The 24901-nt window shown below is 42.4% G+C and overlaps 1 protein-coding gene across 3 annotated transcripts; it reads right to left on the bottom strand.

Annotated features, from left to right (window-relative positions):
* Window positions 1-211: 211 nt before the first annotated feature.
* Window positions 212-23940, bottom strand: frmd4bb (FERM domain containing 4Bb). Of its 3 annotated transcripts, XM_069659757.1 has the most exons (24): window positions 23760-23938; window positions 14370-14435; window positions 12286-12380; window positions 12068-12160; window positions 11648-11732; window positions 11239-11295; window positions 11119-11141; window positions 10539-10622; window positions 9359-9424; window positions 8998-9055; window positions 8825-8911; window positions 7195-7271; window positions 6884-7022; window positions 6653-6794; window positions 6319-6452; window positions 6027-6143; window positions 5084-5312; window positions 4943-4996; window positions 4669-4816; window positions 4308-4475; window positions 3353-4137; window positions 2860-2986; window positions 2530-2649; window positions 212-1079 (listed from the first exon to the last, which is right to left on the bottom strand). In XM_069659757.1, the coding sequence occupies exons 2-23, from the start codon at window positions 14433-14435 to the stop codon at window positions 2532-2534; spliced, it is 2952 nt and encodes a 983-aa protein (XP_069515858.1). In that variant the 5' UTR covers window positions 23760-23938; the 3' UTR covers window positions 212-1079; window positions 2530-2531. The 3 variants fall into 3 exon arrangements, with proteins under 3 accessions (XP_069515858.1, XP_069515860.1, XP_069515859.1); XM_069659759.1 differs by lacking the exon at window positions 4308-4475 and having other exon boundaries at window positions 23760-23940; XM_069659758.1 differs by lacking the exon at window positions 2530-2649 and having other exon boundaries at window positions 23760-23939.
* Window positions 23941-24901: the final 961 nt, after the last annotated feature.

Raw genomic sequence — 24901 nt, 5'->3', positions numbered from 1 at the left:
CTTATGCTACCTCTGCTGGCTGCTCGCTGTAGCTTCATATTTAATCGACAGTTATGAGAGCAGTGTCAATCGTCACATCTAACTCTCACCTGGAAAACCTGTGACCAGATTTCCAAAAACCGTGAGCTACTTCTTTAAGACGTACTCCCTGACTCAATAACACAGCCAGTTGTTTACCAAGCTCCTCAAAGACCGGGACCACAGCCGTTAATGCGTCACACATGTATTTATTCACATCCTTGTTCCCAGTGGAAAATATTTTATGACAACATCTAACATATAACTACACACTGACTGTACAAATGCATGAGGAAACAAACGGCGAGATGTGAATATGCTTCTTACGGCAGTGGTCTTCTGTTTTTTTTTCTGTTATAAAAAGAAGTTCTTATCAAAAAATCAAAATTCTTACCATGCATTTTTAAAAACACATTACGGCACCAACAAAGACAAATGGTTCTATAAACAATGTGGACAGAGTACGTTCTGATTAAAGTTTAAAGAAAGGAAGAAAATGGAAATTTAAAATACACAGTCTGCTCTAATGAATGATCAGTTCAGGTCTTTTTCAAGCTTCGTTTTCACTTCTGATGTTCTGTTTAAGTTATTTTTATCACACTGATGAAAGATGAAAGTGGTGAAAAACATTTGTATTCTATAACCTACTGTTTCGTATAAGGCAGTAGCTAGTTCCTGTTAAAATACATGGAGTTGGATTTCAGTAAAAACACATGTTGCCTCTTTTTCATCTTTAAAACACAACAGGGTTTGAACCCAGTGTGGTTGTGCAACACCTTAAAGTTTCTTGACACATTCTCATCTGCCTGTACAATTCATCCAATCCAAGGCACATGGAAAAAGTCATTCAAGAGTGTCATCACTGTGTTCAGAGGTTTCTTCAACATGAGGACAGCGTACACAGAAACTCTGTCAGAATCCAACAGAGGAAAAGTTTGTGTTCTGCCCACGTTTCAACTTAATCCCCTTCATGTGCTGCTGGCCATGGCTTTTTCATCTGCGCCAAAGTTTGGTTTGGTCCTCCTCAGTGGATGCTCATGTAGCTTCCATCCAGGTGAAATCTGCATCAGGAAGTGAGAGAAGAATATGTCAAATCTACTGCAGCTCAAATGTTTGAAAACAACAGATGCAAGAGTGAACCTCGTGAGAAAAACTGAGGAATGGAAATGGAAGTGCAATCCAACAAAAAGTCCACATTACGTTGTGAAGGCATACAATATGATTTCTGCTTCTGGGAGGAAATGGAAAATCCGAGCTATCAAGATGGCGATGTCGGTTTGTCAATCCACCACTTTACTTCAGACTGAATTATCTACTTATATATAGCTACAGGATGTATGGCCATGACATTTGTGTTTCCAGATAGCCTTACCTATTCCTTCATACCATCCAAATCACTTTCAATGGAAGCTGGAGGCATTTGACTTTGATGATGCCTTGAATTTTATTCTAGTTCCACCATCAGGCTGAATTGTTTTGTTTTGAGTGAAGTCTCTTGACAGCTATGAGACAGATTACTACAATATTTGGACATTCATGTTCCCCTCGGTTTGATTTCTTAGTAACATTAGTTTTTCCCTGACTTTTCATCTTACCAACTCCGATTGTTCTATAACCAGAACTAATGTCACTCCCATCAGCGTCAACTACTTAATTTTTTTAGTTAGTCAGTGTTAGCATGCTAACATGCTAAGCTAAGCTAGTGATCATTGTAAACTGTATACTTGCAAAGCATCAGCATTTTAACATGGTAATTCTCAGCATGTTGGCATACTTATTTAAAGATGGGGTCTTATGCTGTTTCACATTTTAAGACTTACATATAATGTTACAATGTTGGATGTTCAGACTAAACGTGGGTGAAGTTTCAAATCTGTAGGTAAAATTATGTTGGAGTAATCCCCAGGCTTCTCAGCTCAGTCTGCAGGCTTCTGTGAACGCCAGGTTTCACACAGTTTTTTCTACATGCTGCACTTTGTGACGTCACGGAGAGCTGGCCAATCAGAAGAAAGTGGGCTTGTAGGGGCGGGGTTTCTTAAAGGGACAGAGCTGACTGAGGCGTTTCAGGCAGAGGCTGTATGAGGGCCTGCACAGAGCACCAGTGTGAGAAAAATGTTTTTTTTTAACTGTAAATTATGCTAAGCTACTCCACAGGTATCACAGAGTGAAATATGAAGCTAGAAATTAGCATAATGCCCCCCCTTTAAGCATTTAGCTCAAGTACAGCCTCACACTGCTAGCCTGTCTGAGTCTTGTAACTTTCATGTTCCTAACTGTCTTTCTAATCATGATAAACATCTCTTAGACATGTCCTTGCTGTATGAGGTGCAAGATCAGTAAGATAATGAGTGACAATTTTGTGCCTGAGGAAAGATAAACTGGCAAACCACAAAATGAAAGTGTGGGTGGATTGGAAAATCACATATTAAGACGAAACACACAAATGGAAAAATGGAGTGTCGAAATGGAGATGACTAGCAACACGACACAAAGAACCCGCTGTGGTCTCACCCTTAAGTGCTAGAATGGTTGTCTGATGGTTCATCTGTACTAGTGGCCTCAGAACCAACCACCTCAACTGACTCAGATTTTTTAGGCATTTTGTCAGACACTTTGTTTTCTGGAGAACTTCTGAACACGCGAACATTAAGCATAAGTCCAGACAGGAAGGAGGAAAGGCAGGAAGAGAAAAAGAAGATCCTCATGGTTAGAATTTTAGGTCAGAAATCAGCATTTTTCTTCTACAGAGTTGGAGTGAAAGAAAAAGAAGCGTCTGTTATTGACTCACTTCCTCTTGCATCCACAACTCGGCGTGGAGATCAAGTGAACTGCTGCACTCACCTGTGCGTGGGACTGCGGTTGTAAGGAGCTCCAGGGTGTGGGTAGTGAGGTGTGTCGGGTGAATCGTATTCTGTCAGGCCGACTGCCAGCTGGTTGCGCCAGTTTCCTGAGCTTTCCACCGAGGACACTGCAGACGAGACAAAAGCAAAACAAGTCGGTTAGTGTTGGAGTGTAACTCAGCAGTAATTGTTGTAATTAGAAAAGAGAGATGCTTTACAATGTGAATCCAGTAGTGATACATCAGAGGCACAAACTCTCCCAGACTAATATTCTTTGCAGTCTCTTCTGCACTGAAATCTCCACCCAAACCCACACAGTTAAATTCTAATGGGTGGGTTAGCAGCCCATTAAGACATGATGGAGATCTTCACACATCACAGCAACTAGCTGATAACTACTATCTAATTAACATACAGAAAATATGTATGTAAATATACCTATATTTAGAAGACATCCCATCCCTTCCAAGGACTACTCAAAGACTTTATCTCACCTGATGAAAAAGAGGTGGTCCTGCTGGAGTGGCTGAAGCCTGCCGGCATGGTCTGGTAGCCCAAGCTGAGCTGAGACCCGTTATCAAAGTCATACCCAGCCAGCATCCCCCTCCCTCCCTCCCTGTGGCCCTTGCTTCTGTGGTACCAGCCTTTCAGATGCTCCGCCACCAGGGCCTTCTGCATGTTTTTGGCCAGAAGCTCATTCCTGGGTCCCTCCCTGTTCCGCGGCGGCCTCACTGTTGCGTAGGGGTTCTGGGAGAGACCATCTGCCCGGTCACTGCTGTAATGCCTGAATCTGTCGTGTCCGTGATAGCCATTTATTTGGTAGGAAGGGTTGACGTTGTAGTGGCCTTCTACGTCATTCTCATACACGTAGGCACCGTTAGCGTAAGGCTCCATGTCCGGGGATGGGTACCCGGAGATGTAGTAGGCACTGGGTGCATAGTGAGCGGGGGTCTCACAGGAGTAACTACATCCAGAATGGTGTGGGACCAAGTTAGGCATACTCCCAGTATTTCCATAGACCTCCACCTTCCTGTGGAGACGATGCATTGTTGAGTTTCGTGAGTCCAGTGTACTGTAGTGGGAGTTGGCCGCCCCGCAGTAGTCCAGACTAGACTGGCTGGTGTAGGACGAGCAGTCCTCTAACACCTCGGTGCTGTTGCTGCGGTGTGCTGGGGACAAGATGAAGACGGGCTTCTCTGAGTCTGGGTCTTTCCTTACGTGGGGCTGCGACTCCAGACTTCCACTGCGGTGTCTAAAGCAATGAGGAGACCCCTCAGACCTGGAGAAGGGGAAACAACTTTTAACGGTCTCCTCGAGGAACAAGATCAGTCATGTGGTAATATTTCTGGATTTATTAGTAAGGGAAGTGTATGAAAGAGGTTAGTGGGTTGGAGAGAAGCAGGGGAAGAAAAGAAAAGGGTTGACAACACAGGGAAGCAGGGATCACACCTGAGCTGGCTGCTGCTGTAGGCATTGCGGGTCATAGCCGGGGTGGGAGGCATGCTGCGTGGATCTCTAGGAGGTCTGGGAAGTGTTTTATAGGGACTACTGTGGGTGGAGGAAACCTCTCTTGGATTCTGGTGGTAGTGAGAAGCCTCCTGGCCTTCAAAAGCTAATCTAAAAGGGTGTGGTTGAGGATGAAACAAAAAGAAAAAAATAAGGGTTGGGATTTGAGGAAAGGAATGAGGCTGCAAACATGACACGGCAAATATTATGGCCAAAACGTGATATCATTACTTAATAAAATAAAGTTGTGAAACAGGTTACACAAGAGGCCAACCAAATTAGCGGGCAGAAATCTGTTACCAACCTGCTGTGGTTCTTGTGATGGTGGTTTTCCCTCGGGCATCCCTGCCTTTCACCGTCATATTCTGCTCCCAGCGATCGCATCGGACTGAGCTGAGGGGAACCTTGCACAGACCGTGACCGCGGCCTCTGACTGGCACTGTCTGAGTCATCTGAATACAAAGGCAACCCACAGTCACAATACCGAATCTTGCTCTTTAAAAAAAAGTAGTTATAGTAATGATTTTTATAGCAGGTCAACTGATTTAATAGCGCCAGATTGTGTTTGTCTGACTCACCATCATCCAGCGGGAGACTAGACAGAGAGCTACAGTCTGAGCGGATGAGTTCATCTGGAGAAGATGAAAATAACACCCCGTTTACTGACTGTAAATTTAGCTAAATGAAAATCAAGCAACACACATCAACCTGCAGCGTACCTGCAATAAGCACTGAGGCGCGCTGTGTTGGCTTCTTTCCCTTCTTGATTCTGTACTGGTTCATCTCATCCTCTATCTGCTGGAGTTTGTGCATGGCATCCAGACAGTTTCTCCTCCTCTTCTTCTTCACTGTTTTGCACAGTTCTGGCTCATTCGCGAGCTTCTTCGCCGCCTCCACAATCTTTTGCTGCAGGGCAAACCTGCTCTCCAGGTTCCTCAGGAAAGGATCCTGCACCAAACACAAGCAAGCACATCCCATACGACAATACAGTAAGTGACAAGACAGCAGCACAGAGTTTAATCTGATAATAACTTATATACTTTTATGTGCTGTAATCTAGGCTTCCACTTTTCTATATTTCTGTAATCGTCAACACATTCCTTGAACAGACCAAAACCAGTTTAGATAATTTTGTCCCTCGATACTTTACGACTTTCCAACTGTGTGAAACTCGGCCTACAGCCATTTGGTTCCTGCTGAAGTCGTAAATCTTAAATGATGTGTCAAATATCTAAAGCCGTTCAGATGGGAGAGGCTGGTGCATCGGTTTGTGACCTTTTTTCGGCTGCGGATATGGTGCTCTAGCACGTACTGTGCTGCACCAAAGCTGTGCATGTTGTACTGAGAAATAATAAACTACAATGCCAATGTTTATGCTGAGGAAGTAACATGTCACACAGTGCAAGAGTTGTCATTTTTAATAGCTTTCGAGCGACAGCTGAGCCCGATCGCACAGAGGAATAAGATGCATCACGCTTTGAATGTACTGACAATGCTTGTTAGAAGGATTAATTCATTGTTGGCTGTAATCCTTTTGTGGTATTTGTACACAATACAACTCTGCTCTACACAATAAAGCCAGTTATATCAACTGTAACAAACGGTGTCGCACACAAAAAGACACGGCGGGGTTTGATTAAAGAGCAGCAGTTGAATACAGACCTCATTGTAGGGGAAAAGGTCGTCCAACTTGAAAGCCGTGCCAACTCTCCGCCTGACCTGTGGCGGTCTCTCACCTGAGGAGAGGGGATACTCTTTTGGCAGCTTGCCAGTGAGCTCCTGAAAACACAAAAACAACAGGGCCCCTCAGACAAAGTGAACATCACAGCAGAAACCATCAATCTACCTGCCGTACAGAAACACGGCATAATAATGGGAGTTTAAATGTGCCTCATGAGGAAAGACCTGCAAAATATAGTACCAGTGCAGAAGAAGTGTACAAAGGATTCCTTACCGCCTCTCTCAGGCAAATCTTCTTCAGTTCTTTTGTTTTCTTTGCCAAAATATCTTGGATCTCCTGCTCCTTTTTCCTCAGCTCGGAGAGTTTCTCTTTCTTCTGTTCTTCACTCATTTCAGAGTCTGCAGAACCTGTGAGAACAACATTCAAACTATTTTTGCCAGCAAGACGACGCCCTCATGTCTAAAAATGACATCCTAGTCACTAAACTGTATTTCATATCATGTCAACTTTACTTTTCAATTCACAAGCAGCTTAATGTTTATCAATCAAAGCTTTGTCAGAGCCGAAATATGATCTAAAATTATCAACATAAAAAGTTATAACCAACCTGTAGACACCAGGCTCCCATTGCTGGCTGTAATCAAGTTGTTCTTCAGTCCTGCGTCTCCCAGTCTGTTTATTTTTGCTCCTCCGTGCTCTGTGAGATCCATGGCTATTTCCTCCACACTTCTTGCTGTTCCTAATTTAGCCTGAAAAAAACCCACAAAGAAAGCGTTAAAAAAGTGGATGGAGAACTCCGTGTTAATAGTGATGTCGGAGCGACTGATAGCGGCCTTACTTTGCTTTGCTTTCTGTCCAAGTAGAACTGATGCTGGCTGATGGCCATGACCCAAATGGTTTTGATCAAAGAATGGCTGGCATACCACGTGTGGATGAGTAGGCCCGTCTGCCCAAATGTGCGCTTGGTTACTGCTCTCCTGAAGCAGGAAACGCACCAGAAAAGAAATCAAACGTTGAGGTTTTTTTATGAGAATTCAAATAAAACAGCAATGTGAATGCTCTCTTTAGATTAATGCTTAAGACAGAACAAAGCAAACAACCACTTTGTAAGTTATAGAAGTTCGAGGAAGTAACTCCCCTGCTGCTCACCTGTGTGGATCATTAACTTCTACTGCAAATTTTTTCTCCCGAAAGTACAAGTTTTCAAGCTGCTTCCACTGGTAAAGCTGGGGGTAAAAACAAGAACAGTGGAAACAGACATTACGCTCTGTACCTCACAACTTACAATAAGGAAGGATGAGTGTAAAGACAGGAATAAGAGCTTTAAAAAGCATCAATTTCTGACTGTAAATCTATAAAGATGTCCATCGTGACCTATCAGGAAATACAATGATTACTGCAGGTGCTTTGGCTTGCCTGATTTAACCGCAGTCATTAAACACACAGCCAGACTGTAACATGAACTGTCATTACAGTCTAAGCAGCCGGGCACGCCAAGTCTGCAATAATGCAGGTGTTAGAAAATGAAGAAACACCACAAGGGGACATTACACAAAGACTCATCGCAGCGTATAACACTTTTCCATGGCTCATCACGTCTATGCACATATCAGCCAGGTGCTCACTGACAGCAGCCAGATATGAACAGTCTATTTGGGTCAGTGACTCACTGTGTGTCTGGACGCGATCTGTATGATACATCTGCTCGAACAGACACATAAAAACGATATAACGTGGATGCTTTGAGGACTCTGCTGTTTCACAATGCTCGTAAAGGGTTAACATTCAGTAACAAGTACAAAGAAGCAAATATCCGCCTACTTTTACTTTAAAAAAAATATGATTTTACAGTGTGATAAACATGGAAATTGCTAAAACTTTTCTGAAGAACCAAAGCTTCCTAAAACTTGCAGTATTTCTTTCAAAGTCAGCCACACAAAGAAGTATTGTATCCAGTCTTACCAGTATAATGAATCTTCACAAGTCCCGTTTCTTAAGTTTAAATCCTCCCTGGCTTTGCTGCCACCACAAACATACTTTGTTCCTTCCCCTGTCAGCTCCTGACTTGTCTCCTCAGGTATTCTCAGAACACGCATGATAACACCCCAAATCCTGCCCCTTTTCCCTTTGACATCACCAGATCCCTCCCTCTTCTCCTCTGCATAACACACCGCTGCTTGCACACAACCAGCTGCTTGCTTGCTTGCACAATTTTTGGAACGCCGAAGACAAAGACGGATTGCACCATGTCGAGCGATTACCAGGCTTGAACAGTGTGACTGTGCCAGTAAATTAATGTGCATTGTTCTGAACTTTCCACCTCAGCTATAAGAGCAATGCACTGCAGGTCTGCACCCAGCTTGCAGAGACACACACCGGTGTCACACACTGGACAACATAGCTGACAGATCACTCATATGGGTGTTTCTTCTATCAACTCACGAGCTAAAACAACATCAATGGAACAAGAAAAGCAGGTTTAAAGTGTACAGTATGTATTCTCAAGGACAAAAGTTGTTAGGCTAATTGAGACAAACTGTCAGAGCTCTCCGGACTGATTTTTGCTTCAATTTTTCAAGTCTGGCCTCGTCTGCAGCAGCTGAAGCCCAGCCTTTGTCGAGGTGAAATGGATGATGCATGACTATGAGCTGGTGAATCACCAAGCTATGTGCAGCGGCAGTAATCCTCACCCGGGCTCTGTGCTATAGTATCCACAGCCAGGTTAGTGAGGCAGAGAAATAGCAGCCATTTTAGAGGCAGAGCAGCAGGAAATGTTTACCTTTCTGGGTTTTAATTTGTCCTGCAGGTCATACTGGCCGATGCCCTTATAGCTGAGCCCAAGCCACCACGGGATCCCTTGTTTATCCTGTGATGCAAGAACACAGCACGATGGTTGACTCAGTTTCAGGTACAACAGCTGTCATTTCCCATAAATCACAGCAGAGGACCTACCTTGACTTCATAATAATGCACGCCATACGTGGGCAACGATTCCACTAACGTCAAATACCTAGAAGAAAAACAGTTTTTTATTAAAACCTCCAGCTGCTGTTCAAACATCTGCATGTGGTTTGTCTTGGAAACATGAAAAAGAGAGAGCTGGGAATTTGATCGGCGTGATTCACCGGACTGAAACTGAAGACGAGATATTGATTTCTATCAGATGATGAGAAAAGGCGTGCCAGAGAGAGAGTGAGAGAAGGGAGGGGTAATAGAGGTGAGAGGAAGATTAATGGATCTAAGGCTTAATATCACTCATTGTCTAATTACTCGTGTTGAACCTTTTACAGCAAATAGTTGGTTTCATACTCACTTCACAATGGCTTGTCCTCGGGAGACTCCCTTCAGCTGTTTATAATATTCAATAACTCGATCCTCACTGCAATGACACATAGAGAAGACACCTAAAACACACTTAAAACACTTAACACACTTAAAATAGATGTAGATCAAGCCATGTGTTGTAGGCGTATTTGTATGTAGTCTCCATAAAAGACCACATTCAAAAATATTGCTAAATATATTGATAAAATATTTTTGGTTGAATAAATAACGTGGAGTGTGAAAAGATAAAAAGCTATACGCCTGCTATTAATCTCCAGTCTGTTTTAAACAAAACATAAAAGCTTTTTTAGCATTTTTTTTCATCACAACTCAATTGAGAAAAGCGTAACTATATGCTAAATTAAAAACTTACATTTCTTTACTTGTAAACAACTTTCAACTCCGTCATTTTTGTATTTTTCGGCATCAGTGGTCTAAAATTATGGTGAAAGCTGTTAAGCTAGCTAACTGAAGTGAGAACACTGGTAGCAAAAACATACTTAGCAACATGCTAGCTACCTAGTTGAAGCTAAACTACACAAAACACTACACAAGCCACTGCATGTAATGTTAATCATCCATATACTGCGCTGCTGCTTGCTTTTGTTGCGCTGTACAAACTATTTTAAGGCAGCTTAAACATTTTAGCTAGTAAGATAATGCTAACAATCTTAGCTAGCTAACATTACTTTGGCAACTTCAAACTCTTGAACATTCTTTATCTAGAAGTTCATACTGTTTTTAGCGAGTCCTAGAACTTATTTTGCAATCCTCGACAATTGGTTGGCCTTGATGTGTTATTTAAGTTTAGTTGTCAAAAAATCAAAAGGAAAAACGCTGAATTAGGGTTAGCTAGCTAAAACAAATGCTGCTTAAGGAATGGGATAAATGATTAGCGTTTGCCATGACCAGCTAGAAAATAGAATTTGCTTGTTTTTATTTGTTTGTTTTACAGTCCATTTTTAATTTTTGTACCAACACATTTCTTTTTTGTTCACGTATTCTATCACTTTTTTACCACATAATTATAGTATTTCAGGGCTCTGTATGTGTATAGTGCTGCTACAAGTAAACATAAATTAAATTGGAAGGCCAAGTCTACAGGCTTACATGACTTATAAGACATTAGGGTAAGTAAGGTTTCAAATAAGTACTTCCTGTAAGCATACCAGTAGGCAAGTGATGGGTGTTCCTTGAGTACTTTGGTGGGAAGAGTTGGTAGTTTCTTCAAGTCAGCTCGAGTGTTTTCATCACTGAAACAGAAGAAAAACAGTTAGACGTTGAGCGGACAATCTCGAGATGTTGTATGTAAATCACTGAGCTCTTGTCTTTAAGGCTTTCAACTCTAATCCTTTATTTGAATTTGTATTGGTCCAGTTTAAAGCCTAAACCATCTTGCTTCATCAGCCAGCTGGTCAAAGCCAGGTGTATTCCTGCAGCATTCCCTCTGAACACTACATGTATAACATCAATAGGCAGCTGTGTTAAACAGATAATAGTCGCTCTCTGCAATGCACAGAGGCCTCTGCTCTGCACTACTCGGCTTCTATCGCCACTATGAGATTCATTAGTTGCCTGGTGCAAGCTTCTCTGCACTCTGTGGTAAGCCTCACATAACACTGCTATTGATTTTTGTTGTCTGCACTCTGAAGAAACAAGTGACCTATTGAATGTCTTCGCTTAAAGCTCACTATTAACTTGTCCTGCTGCTGTTAAATACTTCTTATCCAGCTGATCGTGTGCACTTACCTTGTGTAGTCTCCCTTCGCCTCCTAGTGATAAAAAAAATACATCTTATCAGATTACATGCTGTAAATATTTTAACGGCTGCTATTAATGTATGTAAATGAGTTTATTTAAAGCACTAACCTGCAAGGCATTTGCAGCTAATTTGAAGACGTTATCGCTTTCCACTTCTATAACCTCCTGAGAGACACAAGAGACCAGCAGGGAAAATAATCAGGATGCAGAAAATGTGTGCAGAAAGCTTTCGACACCCAAACATAGAATCTTTTCCATGTTGCCCTTTAATAACCTCTGCTTATGCTCAAAATGAACCCTTGTTTTTTTTCCTTCTTTCTTAGACTGTCTACTTTACATTCCAGCCAGCAGAGTGAGAAAACTGTGCCCTGCAGCCACTGTCTGCTGAGCTGAGGTGCTACAAGGGTCCAGAGACAGTGAATCATCAGCGAGCTGCTGAGAGAGAGAAAAAAAACACGACTGGCAGAAACATTATTTATTGCTTGAAACCACAGGAACAAAAGAGAAAAACACTTACATTGTAGACTGCAGATTTAGCGTTCAGGAAGAATAACTCCACCGTTATGATGTCCTTAAGCTGTGTTATGTTTTCTACGTAAAACCTGAAGGATAAAAGCAGATGCGCAAAACAATTCAAGGGTTAATCTGCCTGCTGGAAATCCTCAATTTGCACATTTCTCTCGTGTATGTTTATTAAAGCAGTGTGAGGTGTGTGTATTAGATTGACAGTTTATGATGATGGAAAAAAAGCCTGCAAACCACCTCGCATTCAAAGAGTTTTCATCCACCATTCGAAGACATTCAAGTCAAGTAGGACACGTTTCACAGAACAACCCTTGGACACATTCTTGACATCTAACAACTACACTCCATGTCAACAAAGTAGTGCTCCCTGCTGGACAGTTTTTGATTTGCACATGAAAATATGAATTATTACCTGACCAGGAAGTTCAGAGCAATAGACCCGGACTTCTTCGAAAAGTCGTGTTCAAGAACCCTGCGGTCCATCTGCAACCATTTACGCTGACCACTGCAAAAGCAACCAGACTGAGGCCTCAGAACGCTGTTTTGCACACATCCACAGACACACACATGTACGGACATCTGTGAATATTTAGAGCACTAAAAAAGCGATAAACGTAACAATTTACATACTTGTCATCAAAAAATGCGAGTCCAAAGAATTCCTTTTCTTTGAGGTTGAAGTGGGAGGAAACCAAGTCGAGGAGTTCGTACGACAGGAGCTTAGGCTGTGGGAGAGGAGTCAGATTCAGTTGCATAACAAGAAGAATCAATTAGGGAGTAGAATAATTAAAACAATTGCTCTTCTAAATGTTCAATGGTCAACAAGAGTGGAGTACAAGAGCGAGGATTTAGTGTTGTTCTCGAAGATACTTCAACAGTGCAGATACATAGAAACTTAGCCTAGATGATACTGAGGGGTTATATTATACTAAATCAAGCTGCTGTCCAGTCATAGATTTTGGGGGGATTTGATTAAGGGTACATACCGCCCTAAATAAATGCTATAATTTGCTGCCACTGAGAACATACCACAAACTGTAATACCACTTTCCCATCAAAAGTAGCGCGTTGACGTGGGTTTTTCAGACCCACGTTTGTTTTCTGCTGCGTCACTGTCTGACATCACATGCGCCAGAGACAGGGTTAGTAAACAGTGAAGATGTTACGGTGGTTAGGTCTGGTATCTATTACTCATTCAGTCTATTTATCATTTACTCATTCAGTCTATTTATCAAACAAATTTGGGACGATGTTTGAGCACTGCTTGGACAGAGACGGAATTTGTAGCTGAGGTGACGAGGAGTCGCGGCGGAAAGGGGTAGGAGATTGGCCTGTGGACACAGGTTCTGTATTCTCATCATTGCCGATCGGAGCCACAATGGCCGCAAACCAGTGCACCTGCGCAGTCAGAAACAACCAGCCTTTCGTGTTAACAGTGTTCGGATCAACATACACCTGAGAATCCAGCTTCTCTCACATGAACGCTATACAAATGAATGCTTGTGCCTCCTTGACAAACCAGCGTTTGCATCACTGTTTGCAGACCGACCAATCGAAGATGTGTAATCTCTCTCAGTAGTCGTCTCGGCTAGGCCTCTCTGTGTTTTCTGATTTGTGAGAGTTTGAAAGGATGTGGTGCAGGTTAACTGATGTTTATTTGTTTAAAATAAGTTAGCTGAAGATGAAGTGGACAGAAAACAAGATAGATGGTTATCGATGTATACAGGAAATGCTGTGATGTAGCTAGGTAAGCAATGTGAGAGTTGACCACATTAGATGCCAAATGCCTACATTTGTTTCAAATATGTGTTTACTTCTGTGGCTATATCACAGCTTTTGTTGCAAAGAAAATGAAATTAAGCATGTGGCCTGATTACTTAAACTTTTATTGTCTTTTATAGTTTATACTACTGTTACAATGTACTGTAGCAAAATATGTTTTGAAAATGTGGCAGTGCATTGTGCAAGTGTATATGCATAAAGAGAATAATAGCTCAGGGAAATGTCTGGCCCCCGGGCCCTTAGCTCTCTGAAAGTGCGGCCCCTGAATAATATAGTTGAATAGTCCTGCTGTATGTCTTTACACGTGAAATAACAGACATAATCTTTTATCCAAACAGTTGCTATAAGTGTCCAGCGAGTATAGAGCAACAATAGTATTAGATTATTAAGGTTCAATAGTCTCTCTCCTTGTTGCTCAGGTTTGGTCTCCACCAACTCTTGAGGAAAACAACCATAAACAACCTTGAACCACTCTCACAGCAGTTTTTGAAATGGTTACAAAATGTAACCAACAAAGAATATATCTGTGGTTGTGAGTTTCCCACGATTTTCGTGTCAGTCAGCATGACTTTGCCGGTTACACTGAAGCCTTTGGTCAGTCAGATGACTTGAAAGCTATAACGTCTGCATCAGGTGGGCGGTCAGTGCTGACGATGGGTCAAACAAACCCTGGACTTTCAACAAGGTTCATGTAAAATGTCACGTATTTAACTTCCTCGTTTTATATTTCCCTTCAAGTAGCGTCTTTTACTCATTGTGAAACGGTTTGCCTACGAGCTGAAGATGCTCATTCAAGCTGAAGGGAACCGGTGATAGTTCTTAGTCGGTTCATTATAGGCCAGCAACTCCTTTCTCACAACACATAATTATTTCACACATTGCAATTATGAACAATATTGATTCTAGCTTCTTTAAGTCGGGAGCCTTCATACCTGAACCAGCAGCTCCAGCTTCCTGTCATCCAGCAGCTGCACTTGGCACAGCCTGCCCTCAGTCATCTGAAAGGAGAACAAAAGAGGAAGTTTAAGGCCTGTGTCAAAATAGTGCGCTATTCATCATCACACAGCACAATGACACTGTGTGTTATGTTTTCACAACTGACAGCTTATTGTACAGACGGCCCGATAAGTCATGAACACTAAATTGTCTTCAAATTGCCAAATAAAGAGGTTTTGAGACAAAGCCTTAAAACCGTGTTTGCTTTCAGGAGCCAAACTGATCAAAAGCCTTGGGGGTAAACACAGGGAGAGAAAAAAACACTCACGTTGTTAATGACAATAAAACCATTGTCTCAAGGATTTGTTGCCGTGGCAACCCAGGAAAGGATTTGAAGTTCCATTTTGAACCTTTCACTGATCTTTCAGTCTCTCAGCCTTTACAACACGTGGGTTAAGAAATATCCAACAGTGAAATGTAACTAAGCACATTTACTCAATGACTTAGGCTAATTTTGAGCAAATGAAACTAATAAATAATTAGGCTGCTGTTTCAGCTACATTTATCACAATCAGCAGAATTTACACACAAAACAAATGAGCAGTTTGTTAAACATTATGCATCTTTACCAATTTACCTACCAGGCATATTATGAAGTAGTTAAAGGTACCACAGTATCCACCAGCCTCAGTATAATTATGCAGCTCAGACACAACTGCAACTGTGATAGTAACACATAAGAACATACTCATAGAAATATAGCATGCAACTTTCAATTTCCTGCATGATGTAAGCATTTACTTTAGACACTTTAAATGACTGGAAATTACCTAATACTTAGGGGTTTAAAAACATTACTTATACATTTGCAATGCTACTTTTACTTAAGAAAAAGGTCTGAATATGTCTTACACTCCTGCTGATATCTCCATACCAATCTTCTCCTGTTCAAAAAACATTTATACAACACGTTCCTACCAGCATGCGACCGTTTACAGCAGCAAACCACAACCTCGTATCAGATTCTGACTAAACGCTGTATCCATTAAATCCAATTCTCTGGCACTCATAACCACATGATAAGAATGAAGTCATGATCGAGATCTCTTTGCCCCTCACAACAATGCTGACCTGCTAAGAGACAGTGTATCCTCTGTATAGCCAGTGGAAATGACAGATTGAGGTTGAACGGTTTCACATCAATACCTGCACAGGAACTGAAACAAAACACCGAGACGAGCGTCATCATCTGACAGAATGAGGCTGATCACCACTTCTAATGCTCAAGACTGAACCGAGCAGCTGCTGTAGTACCTGGTAGACCTCTCCGCGGAGAGTGCAGGTGTTGATGCATCCCTGACCAGACCCCATCTTTTCACAATAAGAGCCTCCTCTTGAATCCAGACCACGAAATAGGCAACAGACGATCAAATTAAACCGGCTGCTTGCTCCATCCGTGTTATTGACCGATCAGGCAAGCAGGCGGGCCTCGGCTGTGTGTGCAGAGGCGGCTTAAACTGTGCAGCCAGTTTGTGACAAAATTAACAGCTGAATGAGATCAGGCTGGGTCAGACTCTTGACCACACTACTGCGCCTTAATACAGACTATTGGGGTCAGACAGGAAGTGGTCGGTATAAGGTGGTTAAGCCGCTCTTTATTGTCTGCTTTCTTAGTTCACTTGTGCTCTGCTCTGTGGCTGACTTGGTTTGACTCTGGATATCAGGTTTCTCTCACTTCCTTCGCTGTACATTTAGATTTAGTCATGTTATTCGAGAAGGAGAGATTCCCATTAAAGTGACTCAAACAACTCGCGCAGGCTCTACCTTACACCTCTCAGTCATTCCTTTCTCGCGTTGCACTGATAAATGATTAAACAAATTGCCCTGCTTCCTGAATGGGATGACGCACCCGGCTCCTGCTGTAAATTACACCATCTGTACCGTTCAGACGAGCACTTTGTCAATTACAGCCTCTGAATAATGTGTCTTTCTAGTCGCTGCTGTCGTAAATCCTCTTACATGATCTAAATTAAAAGTGCACATTCAATAAATCCAATTAATCCTGATTGTGGCTGCTTGTGACAATCAGCAGGAGTATTATTACATTGATTTGAGCCTGAGTTAGTTATGACTGCATCGTGGTGAGGTCACACAATATGTCACTGTAATAAGCCTGACAACACTACAAGATGGCGTGCTTACGAAAGGCCACTAGATGGAGCGTTTTTCCTCTGTGCAAAGAGAGAAGTAGATCACACGGAGAAAATGGCCTCTTGAGGAATTTTTCATAAGCAGTTATTAGCTCAGCAGACGAGAGTCCCAATTCAGCCGGGATGTCTCGCTCTAATGCAATATAGATGAAGTGAGTGGGAGGAGGAGGAGGCCAGGTTTTTAGGAATCTTCACCATTAATCATCAGAGAGCTGTAATCACTACATGAGCTGCTATTTATATCTCACGGAGCAACCCGGCAACCCTGATGAACCCGGCAGTTTCTGTGTCACAACACACAGAGGAGGCTCCTCAAACACAACAGGCAAACAAGCCTAACGGTTTACATCACAAACAAGAACGGGAGAGGATTTAAAACAAGTGGGTAGTCAGTTATTTCCAATGTTGAGTAATAATGATTATTTTCAGCACAAATCAAATGTTAGTTTATAGTGAGGAAAGCTTATTACATGCTGGGAACTTGCTTTGTCAATCCAACAGTCCAAAACTCAAAGACAATTTATGTACAGACATAAGACGGGGCTGCGCAGCTAGAAGGCTCCTGGTTCGAATCCCGGTTTGGATGAAGGGGGCCTTTCTGTGTGGAGTTTGCATGGTCTCTCCGTACTCCAGCTTCCTTCCACAGTCCAGAGACACGTTAGGTTCATTAGTGACTCTAAATTGCCCGTAGGTGTGAATGTGAGTGGTAAAGGTTATCAGTCTCAAGAGCCTTTTTTACACTGCGGTTCCGCCTCAGCGCCGTAGCGAAGCTCAGTCCTCATGCCACCTTTGTCGTTCTACATTGGACCACGCAACACCGGCGTAAAGCCGCCCCAATGTGTGTTTCTAAATAGCGTTCAGGCGTGGGCGCGTGCTTCAAATACACACACGGCGTTGTTCAGCCCTGCTGGCTCTGCTGTTTACACAGACAATGTTTCGCCTCTGTTACTACCTCCAATACCGGCTCAGAGGCGAAACCACTCGCCCCACCATTACGCCTCTACGCAGAAGACGGAACGTAACAGAGGCGTTATAATCCCGTCCTGTGTATAAGGGGCCTGTGTGTCAGCCCTGTGATTGACCGTCACTCAATCCAGGGTGTAACTCCGCCTCTCGCCCAATGACAGCTGGGATAGGCTCCAGCCCCAACGTGACCCTGAACAGGACAAGCAGGTATATATAATGGATGGACAGACATAAGACAATGAAAAGCAGCCAATCCTCACATTTGTGGAGCTGAAAACATCAAAACATCTGATATTTTTGCATGAAATGTGACCTAAACCAAGATTCATTTTCTGTTGAGTGATTCATCAACGTATAATTGTAGATCTTCCGGGTAGAGCTGTACTGATAATAATGTCAATACTGATATCAGATATCGCTCTGATAATGACTCAAATATCTGGTTTTGGTTTATTGACAATGTGGCCGATACTGTTGTGGCTTGAAGGGAGACAGAGGGAGCTACCCTAAAGTAAACAAGAAAAAAAAACTTTACAGTGAATCTCAACTACCAATAATTAAAATCTGTGTTTGCCATCTAATATTATACTTGTATTCTTCACAGTGCCGCAGACAGAGCTGCTTAGTCGGACAAACATGATCTCAATAAGAGGCCGACCTCAGACCCTGTGGGGTTCAAACGACTGTTGAACCTTTATGTAAAAAGACACAGAGGTAAGAGATAAAAGAACCATCAGTCTTTGTGTTTGTCTCTCCAGAGACTGGACAGGCGCTGGTTGAGTAATGCGCCGCAGGGTGCAGGTTTGTCTCTATAGTCTGGAGCCTGAGGTTAGCATATAGACAGCTTGTTATAGCGAGCTACAGTGAAACATCCCAGTGGAGACTCGGTGAGGGTGCAGATGTGGCCTCCTTTACAAAGAAACAAAGAACAACCACTCTGGTAATGATGTGGGGATGTAAATCTCTTATGATGAGCAGATGTTTTTTTGTAGTCGTTACAGTGAAAAATATTAAATTTGTACCATCAGCTGAGGACGTCTGTGTCTCCTGAGTAAAGTGGCTGTCAGTGTAAATACGTCACGCTGGTTAAATGTCATGTCCAGACGGCCGCTCGTCTTATCTCAGTTTCCCGTTTTCATGCATTATTGATGAAGGCTGCTATCACACACGAGTCGGAGTCTGCTCCCTGTGCTTACATGTTCTCCTGAAGACACCTGCTACCACTAGACAACACTGGAAACAATCATAGTTTGTACATTACCACTCTATTTTTAGATTGCATTAGTGACAAAACTTGTACAAATGAATGAAGACAAAAGGATAAACTACAAACACAAAGACAAAAAGCTCAAAGATATCCAAAATAGATCTTCCTTTGAAGTCAGGTGGCATGAGATTTTACAGCTCCTGTGTGATGTCAAGATAACGTACAATGAGTAAACGCTTTTCTATAGGGGTAGCTGATGTAACTGACCTTTGACACCTGACCCCGACTGGTGATGACGCAAAGGCCTGCCATATTAATTAATTTTGACTTCAATTTGATTGTTAAATATTTGAGGTTTGTTGGTCTTACATTGTGAACGTCTTAGCACTCCTGAAAATGTCCTAATGAGAGTAAGGGTCAAAGGTCAATTAATATTTATACTGCATTTGATGACAAACTGGGGAGGTGCTGTGCAGTGGTTAGCGCTATCCCCTCACAGCTAAAAGGTTCCTGGTTCGAATCCAGGTTTGGACATTGGGGAGGATGTGGAGTTTGCATTTCTCCCTGTGCATGCATGGGTTCCATCCGGGCACATCGGCTTCCTCCCACATTCCCACAGTAGGTTAATCGATGACTCTAAATCGCCCATAGGTGTCGGTGTGAGCGTGAAAGGTTGTCTGTCTTTATTACCCCTTCCGATTGTCTCTTTTCCCACTGCCAGTGGAGTATCCTCCTTTCGGGCTCTTTTCTGCTGCGTCACCGTCTGACGTCACAAATGCGCGGGAGACAGGGTTAGCAAATAATAGTATGCACATAGACCTTATATTATACTCTTTGGTAAGCAGCATGGAGGCCAGTGAAGATGTTACGGTGGTTAGGTCTTTATTTGTTCTATTACTCGTCTATTTGTCAACTCGGCGTCAACAAATTTGGGAGGAATTTGTAGCTTTGCGTAGCATCACGCCGGAAAGGGGGCAGAGATTAGCGTCTCGACCCGGGTTTTGCGTTCCCATCATTGCCGATCACAGGCGAGGCAATAATTACCCGAATCTACGAATCTCATTTGACCTGCGTCTGAATGCTGATTGTAACCTTTCCCACTAAGCAAAAAGGCCGGGTGTTAGCAGGTTTTTTGACCAGTGGGAAAGGGGCTTCAGTATCCAGGGTGTACCCCATCTCTCGCCCAATGACAGCTGGGATAGGCTCCAGCCTCCCCTGCAACCCTGAACAGGATAAGCGCTATGGATAATAGATGGATGGATGATGACAGACTGGACATTATTTTGTTGAGACGGCATTCACTTCAAACACACTCACCTGTTTAATGGGAGGTGGGCTTAATGGCCGACATCTGAATCCACCAAAAGAAGGATGCAATTTATAAAAAAGTTTGATGGACAGACTTGATTTTGAGTAAAATGATCAGAAAACATTGCAGTTCATTTATTTTTGGATTAGTCCATGTAGACAGATTAATCCGGATTTAGATTTTAAAAAAGGGCCCACTAAACCGATGCTTAATTAACCAAACTTAATGTGTTGGCAGTGTAAAAGTAATAAATAAAATACTAAAGGCAAAAAATAATCCTAACACTATGAGCACAGAGAAAGAAGCAGTGGTTACACAGTCTGCGGGCTGCAGCACAGGATTATCTCAGACCTCCATCCGACATCTCATCATGACTCATTCCGTCAGCAGTCAAAAGGTATCTGTCCACATCATCTCCCAAAGAGAAACCGGACTGCCTCTTTGTGATATCCGGGAAATCCGTGACCACAATGAAGCTCAGGATATTACAGAAAAATTAGAATATGGAAGAAATATTAATTTTGTCCTTATGACACAGTACCTCTTTGATACAACAAGAGCAGGCTGCATCACAGAGGAGTGATTCATGTGAATGATGTCATCATGCAGTACAAGTTCCTATTCCCACCACGAAAAGGACGTCTAGAGACAGAGACAGCAGGACATTGTGATATATTTTCTAACCGCTGTCCTACAACTGCAAATAGAATCATGGGCTACTTCATTAGCGGTCACGGTGAAAGTAGCGGCCATATCTCCTGCTATCAGTCTCTGTGGGATTGTAATGCTAGTGGTAGAGAAGCAAAATAAACACATGTAATTAAGGTGATATTTTCTTATTAATTAAAGTTAAAGTTTCCCCTCAGCATGTGATTCCTCCTGAATTGCATAGTGCTTAAAAACTCACGTTTCAGCTGCTGTCGCAAGAGCTGACCTTGAGTCATTGTGACTTTTAAAATGAGGAGAAGTACATTATCAAAGAAAGGGACACGGCTTAATGTCTGTGAGATCCAAACAAACCTCTAAAAGCACAAAGAGTTCAACATGTTAATTCAAGACATCAAACACTAAAAGAAAGTGTTTTATAAGTTCTTAATGACACACAACAAACAGTCTGCCGCTATGTTAACTAGAGTCCATGACATTGTACTTATAGACACAGTAGTGCTTTGAGCTAAATGCCAACACCATAATGCTAACATGCTTGCAGCAACAATGCTAACAGACTCTATTTTAGCAGGGATCATGTTTACCATAATCACCATCTCAGTTTAGTATGTTAGCATGCTAGCTTGTCAGTTAGCAGCTGTGGCTCAGTGGTAGAGTCGGTTGTCTCTAAATCGGAAGGTTGGGAGTTCGATCCCGTACTGCTACGGTCACACGTCGAAGAGTCCTTGAGCAAGACACTGAACCCCAAATTGCTCCTAGGAATGTCCATAGATCCTGATTAGGCCTTTGCCATAAGTGTGTGAATGTGACATGTAGTGTAAAACTCCTTGAGCGGTCTGAAGATGCTATATAAGTACAGTCCATTTGCCATCTTTGAGCCAATCCATCCAATAGTAGTTGAGACATTTGCATTGTTGGTTCATCATCTGGGCATGTGATAACTCAATAAAAACACACCCTTTATGGTTTGTAAGCACACATGCAGAAAGTAGTGAAGTATAACGTGGATATTTGACCTTATAGTAGTGCTAGAGAACAGGTCAGAGGTCATGAATCAGATATGTACTGTGGTTCATGACAATCTGATCTGTTCTTTGTTGAGATCTATTGAGGCACCTTGAACTTGAAACTGAATGAAGCCTCTTTAGTGGGAGGAAGGTTGGATGGCCAAAGCCTAAACCAACAGAAAGAAATACAGAGTAGAAAATTGGGAGTCCATGTTTATATATTTGTTCCTGGATCTAGGGCAATTTTTTGGATCAGACCAGGTCGACAGAAACTCCCTCTCTTAAAACCACCACATGCAGCATCTCTGCAGAAATCGAATACCTTACAAGCATACAGCTGGTTCAAAACACACGCAGCAGTCAGCCCTTCAATTTTCACAGCTTTGCCACCAGTTGCCCTCATTCTCCGTGTTTCTCAGCTGTCCCTGCTGGCACTCCTGATATCAAACTGCAGAGTTTTATTAGAGAGAGCTGCAGTGACTTTCTGCAGAGCTCAGGGACGAAGCAGCGAGGCACGGACGAGAAGGGGTGGAGAAAATGGAACATGACCAAATTGCGTGATGTGGATCAAGGACCAGAGTGTCTGCAGGGATGCAATCATTGTCTTTACCTTAATATTAAAGCATGCATCAGCTGATATGTCGGGGCTGCATTCTGTCAGGTTTTTTTTTCAGGACAGCTGCACATGACAAAGTAATGAATTCTAACCCCAAATCCTCTCGTGCAAACCTGTTCCACTTCAGTGATGCTGCTCAGCTTTCACCTTATTATATCAGATGTAATCCCACTGTGGTAAGAGTATGAATATAAGATTACTCTTCCAAAAATAGATCCTTCCCTCTCCGTCTGTGTTTAGCACATTTCTCAGAAAGTCTCAGAGGCTTTGATTTCTAAATGGAAGGTTTCCATCTGAGACATTTCTCAGCAGCATCAAACACACAGAGAGCAGCATCTCTGCCTCTCTGCCTTGTTAGACTCTCAAACTGACAACTGTGAATGTTCACCGGAAATATATCAAATCATGTGCTGAGTTCTGACTTTATTGAATTGGAGGATTTAACCAGAAGTGCGCTTTAAAACAGTTGCCGTCTTAAAGTCGACGTGTGTGATGAATGACACAGGACATCCTCCTTTCAAACGCTAGAGGAAGAGCGACAAAGTTTCAGACTGCACACGTGTGTCATACAGACGCACAACAATTCCTGTTTACAATGACTGATGCTTTAAATACACCAAGACATGTGCCACTTCCTTCAACTGATCAGCAGGTCAAAGCCAAGCTTTGCAGGGTTCGTCCTTGTTTTTTGGGCGTAAAAATAGAGACCTGCCAAGATGAACACATTTAACAGAAGGAAATCAAGGAGGATATGGGCCTACATGCACAAAAACTATGATGACTAATGTCCTTATAAAACATGACAATTGTCGAACACAGTTACAAACACTAAAAGAAATGGAAAATATGTGCAAAAAAACTTAAAAATGGCAAAAAGTAGAGTAATATTTTGGACGGACAGATGCACAGAGCTGCAAAAGGGTTAAGATGATGATTCATCCAGCATTTTTAATATTCACCCTACCTAGCCACACTGCCTAAATCAGCCTGCTTCTTCATAATACACCCAATCACTGCCATCATAAACCTTCTAAACTACTTTTATAACTTAATCACACCGCTTATAATAGCATCTCTTATTCACACTGTCTCCTATAATGAGACTAGCCCACCTCAGGGCCAGTTTCCACAGTGCAGGGAGAACAATGAATGAGCCACTGTGGGCTATACTGTACTGAACATGGGTGGTTTCCACCTGAGCCCCGCGACTGCACTGATGTGTCAAATAAAAGCTCCTTATTTCAGTGAGGAAACACACACAGAGACAAACCCATGCTGTAATTTCATTGATGCTCCCTGTCTCTCGCCGGATCACACGCGACCATGACTGGGTCTACTTTGTCTCCACACAGCTCACATAAGCCGGCTTGAATCAGCTCCATCACGTCGTACATATTCCTACCTTTACGCTCCTGATATCCCGCTTTAGTTATCGATAAGGCGAAATCTTCCCCTGCATATCGATCCTCCCCGTTCAGCTACATGTCTCTCCGGCTGCTTTCAGCAGGGAGGGGAGCCGCCGTGCAGCCGCTGTCCGTGTTCATCCTCCGGTCCTACTGTAGCGCACACACCCGCCTCGTATCGAGCCACACTCACCACGCCTTCACCCGCCGGCTATTATGTGAACAAGCCCCGCATCCCCTCCCTTCCTCCCTCGTTCCCTCGTTCCCTCCCTCCTCTCCTTCCCTCTCTCATCCAGCAGCTGCCGGCCGGCCTCCTTCACACTGAACCCCAACTATAATGAGGTGTGATAGCCTGGAGGCTGATTTCTGCATCCCTCACTTTCATTTATACTAAAAATGAGACTTCATTTGATTTTATATCATATTATAGCCTATAGATACTTTTATATAACATAAAGCTTTATGCATGATGGGAAATGTATTTCTTCCCTGTTCTGATCAATAGTGACATTTTCACAATATGTGTGTGTTATCTCTAAAGTTCTTACAACCTCAATAAAGCAGCACATTATGCCCATAGTACTCAATACTTAATTAATAAAAGCCTTATTGTATCATATAACACCAGTTCATTCTATTTGGTTAGTCTATTTTGAATCCCATTAGTTGTTACCATGACAGCAACTACTCTTCCTGTGGTCCATATTAAAAAATATACTGTATAATCAACAAGTCACCAATATCCCGATCAAATAAAAATAGCCTACATGACAAAAAACAAGCAACTGAAACAAACAAACAGAAGATGGATTTTTTTTTTTTTTAATCAAATTAAAATGTTTTTTTATTACAACCCAGGTGTTACTGTGTAGTTTTATAGTGTACACAAAAATACTTATTGGTACCCATATGTGGCCTACGGTAAGTACAAGGCAAGAAGATACTGGTGATATCTTAAGTAACAGCATATATATGATTACGTTTCTGTATTCTTCTCAACAGTATCGTAACAAATTACTTAGAAAGAGAGACAGGAAGTTACTCTGCACATTATTAGTCCAGTATTACAACACACTCCTATACGTATTCACTCAAATTTATGTCTGCAAAATGCAGATGCAGTCATGAAATGCAACAGCCT

The sequence above is a fragment of the Semicossyphus pulcher genome, unplaced genomic scaffold (assembly GCF_022749685.1).
Source record: "Semicossyphus pulcher isolate SPU_LCO1_2020_fin unplaced genomic scaffold, fSemPul1.0.p SCAF_13, whole genome shotgun sequence".
NCBI classification, from domain to species: domain Eukaryota; kingdom Metazoa; phylum Chordata; class Actinopteri; order Labriformes; family Labridae; genus Semicossyphus; species Semicossyphus pulcher.
The sequence above is the reverse complement of the archived record's forward strand: the minus strand, read 5'-3'. Positions and strand labels throughout refer to the sequence as shown.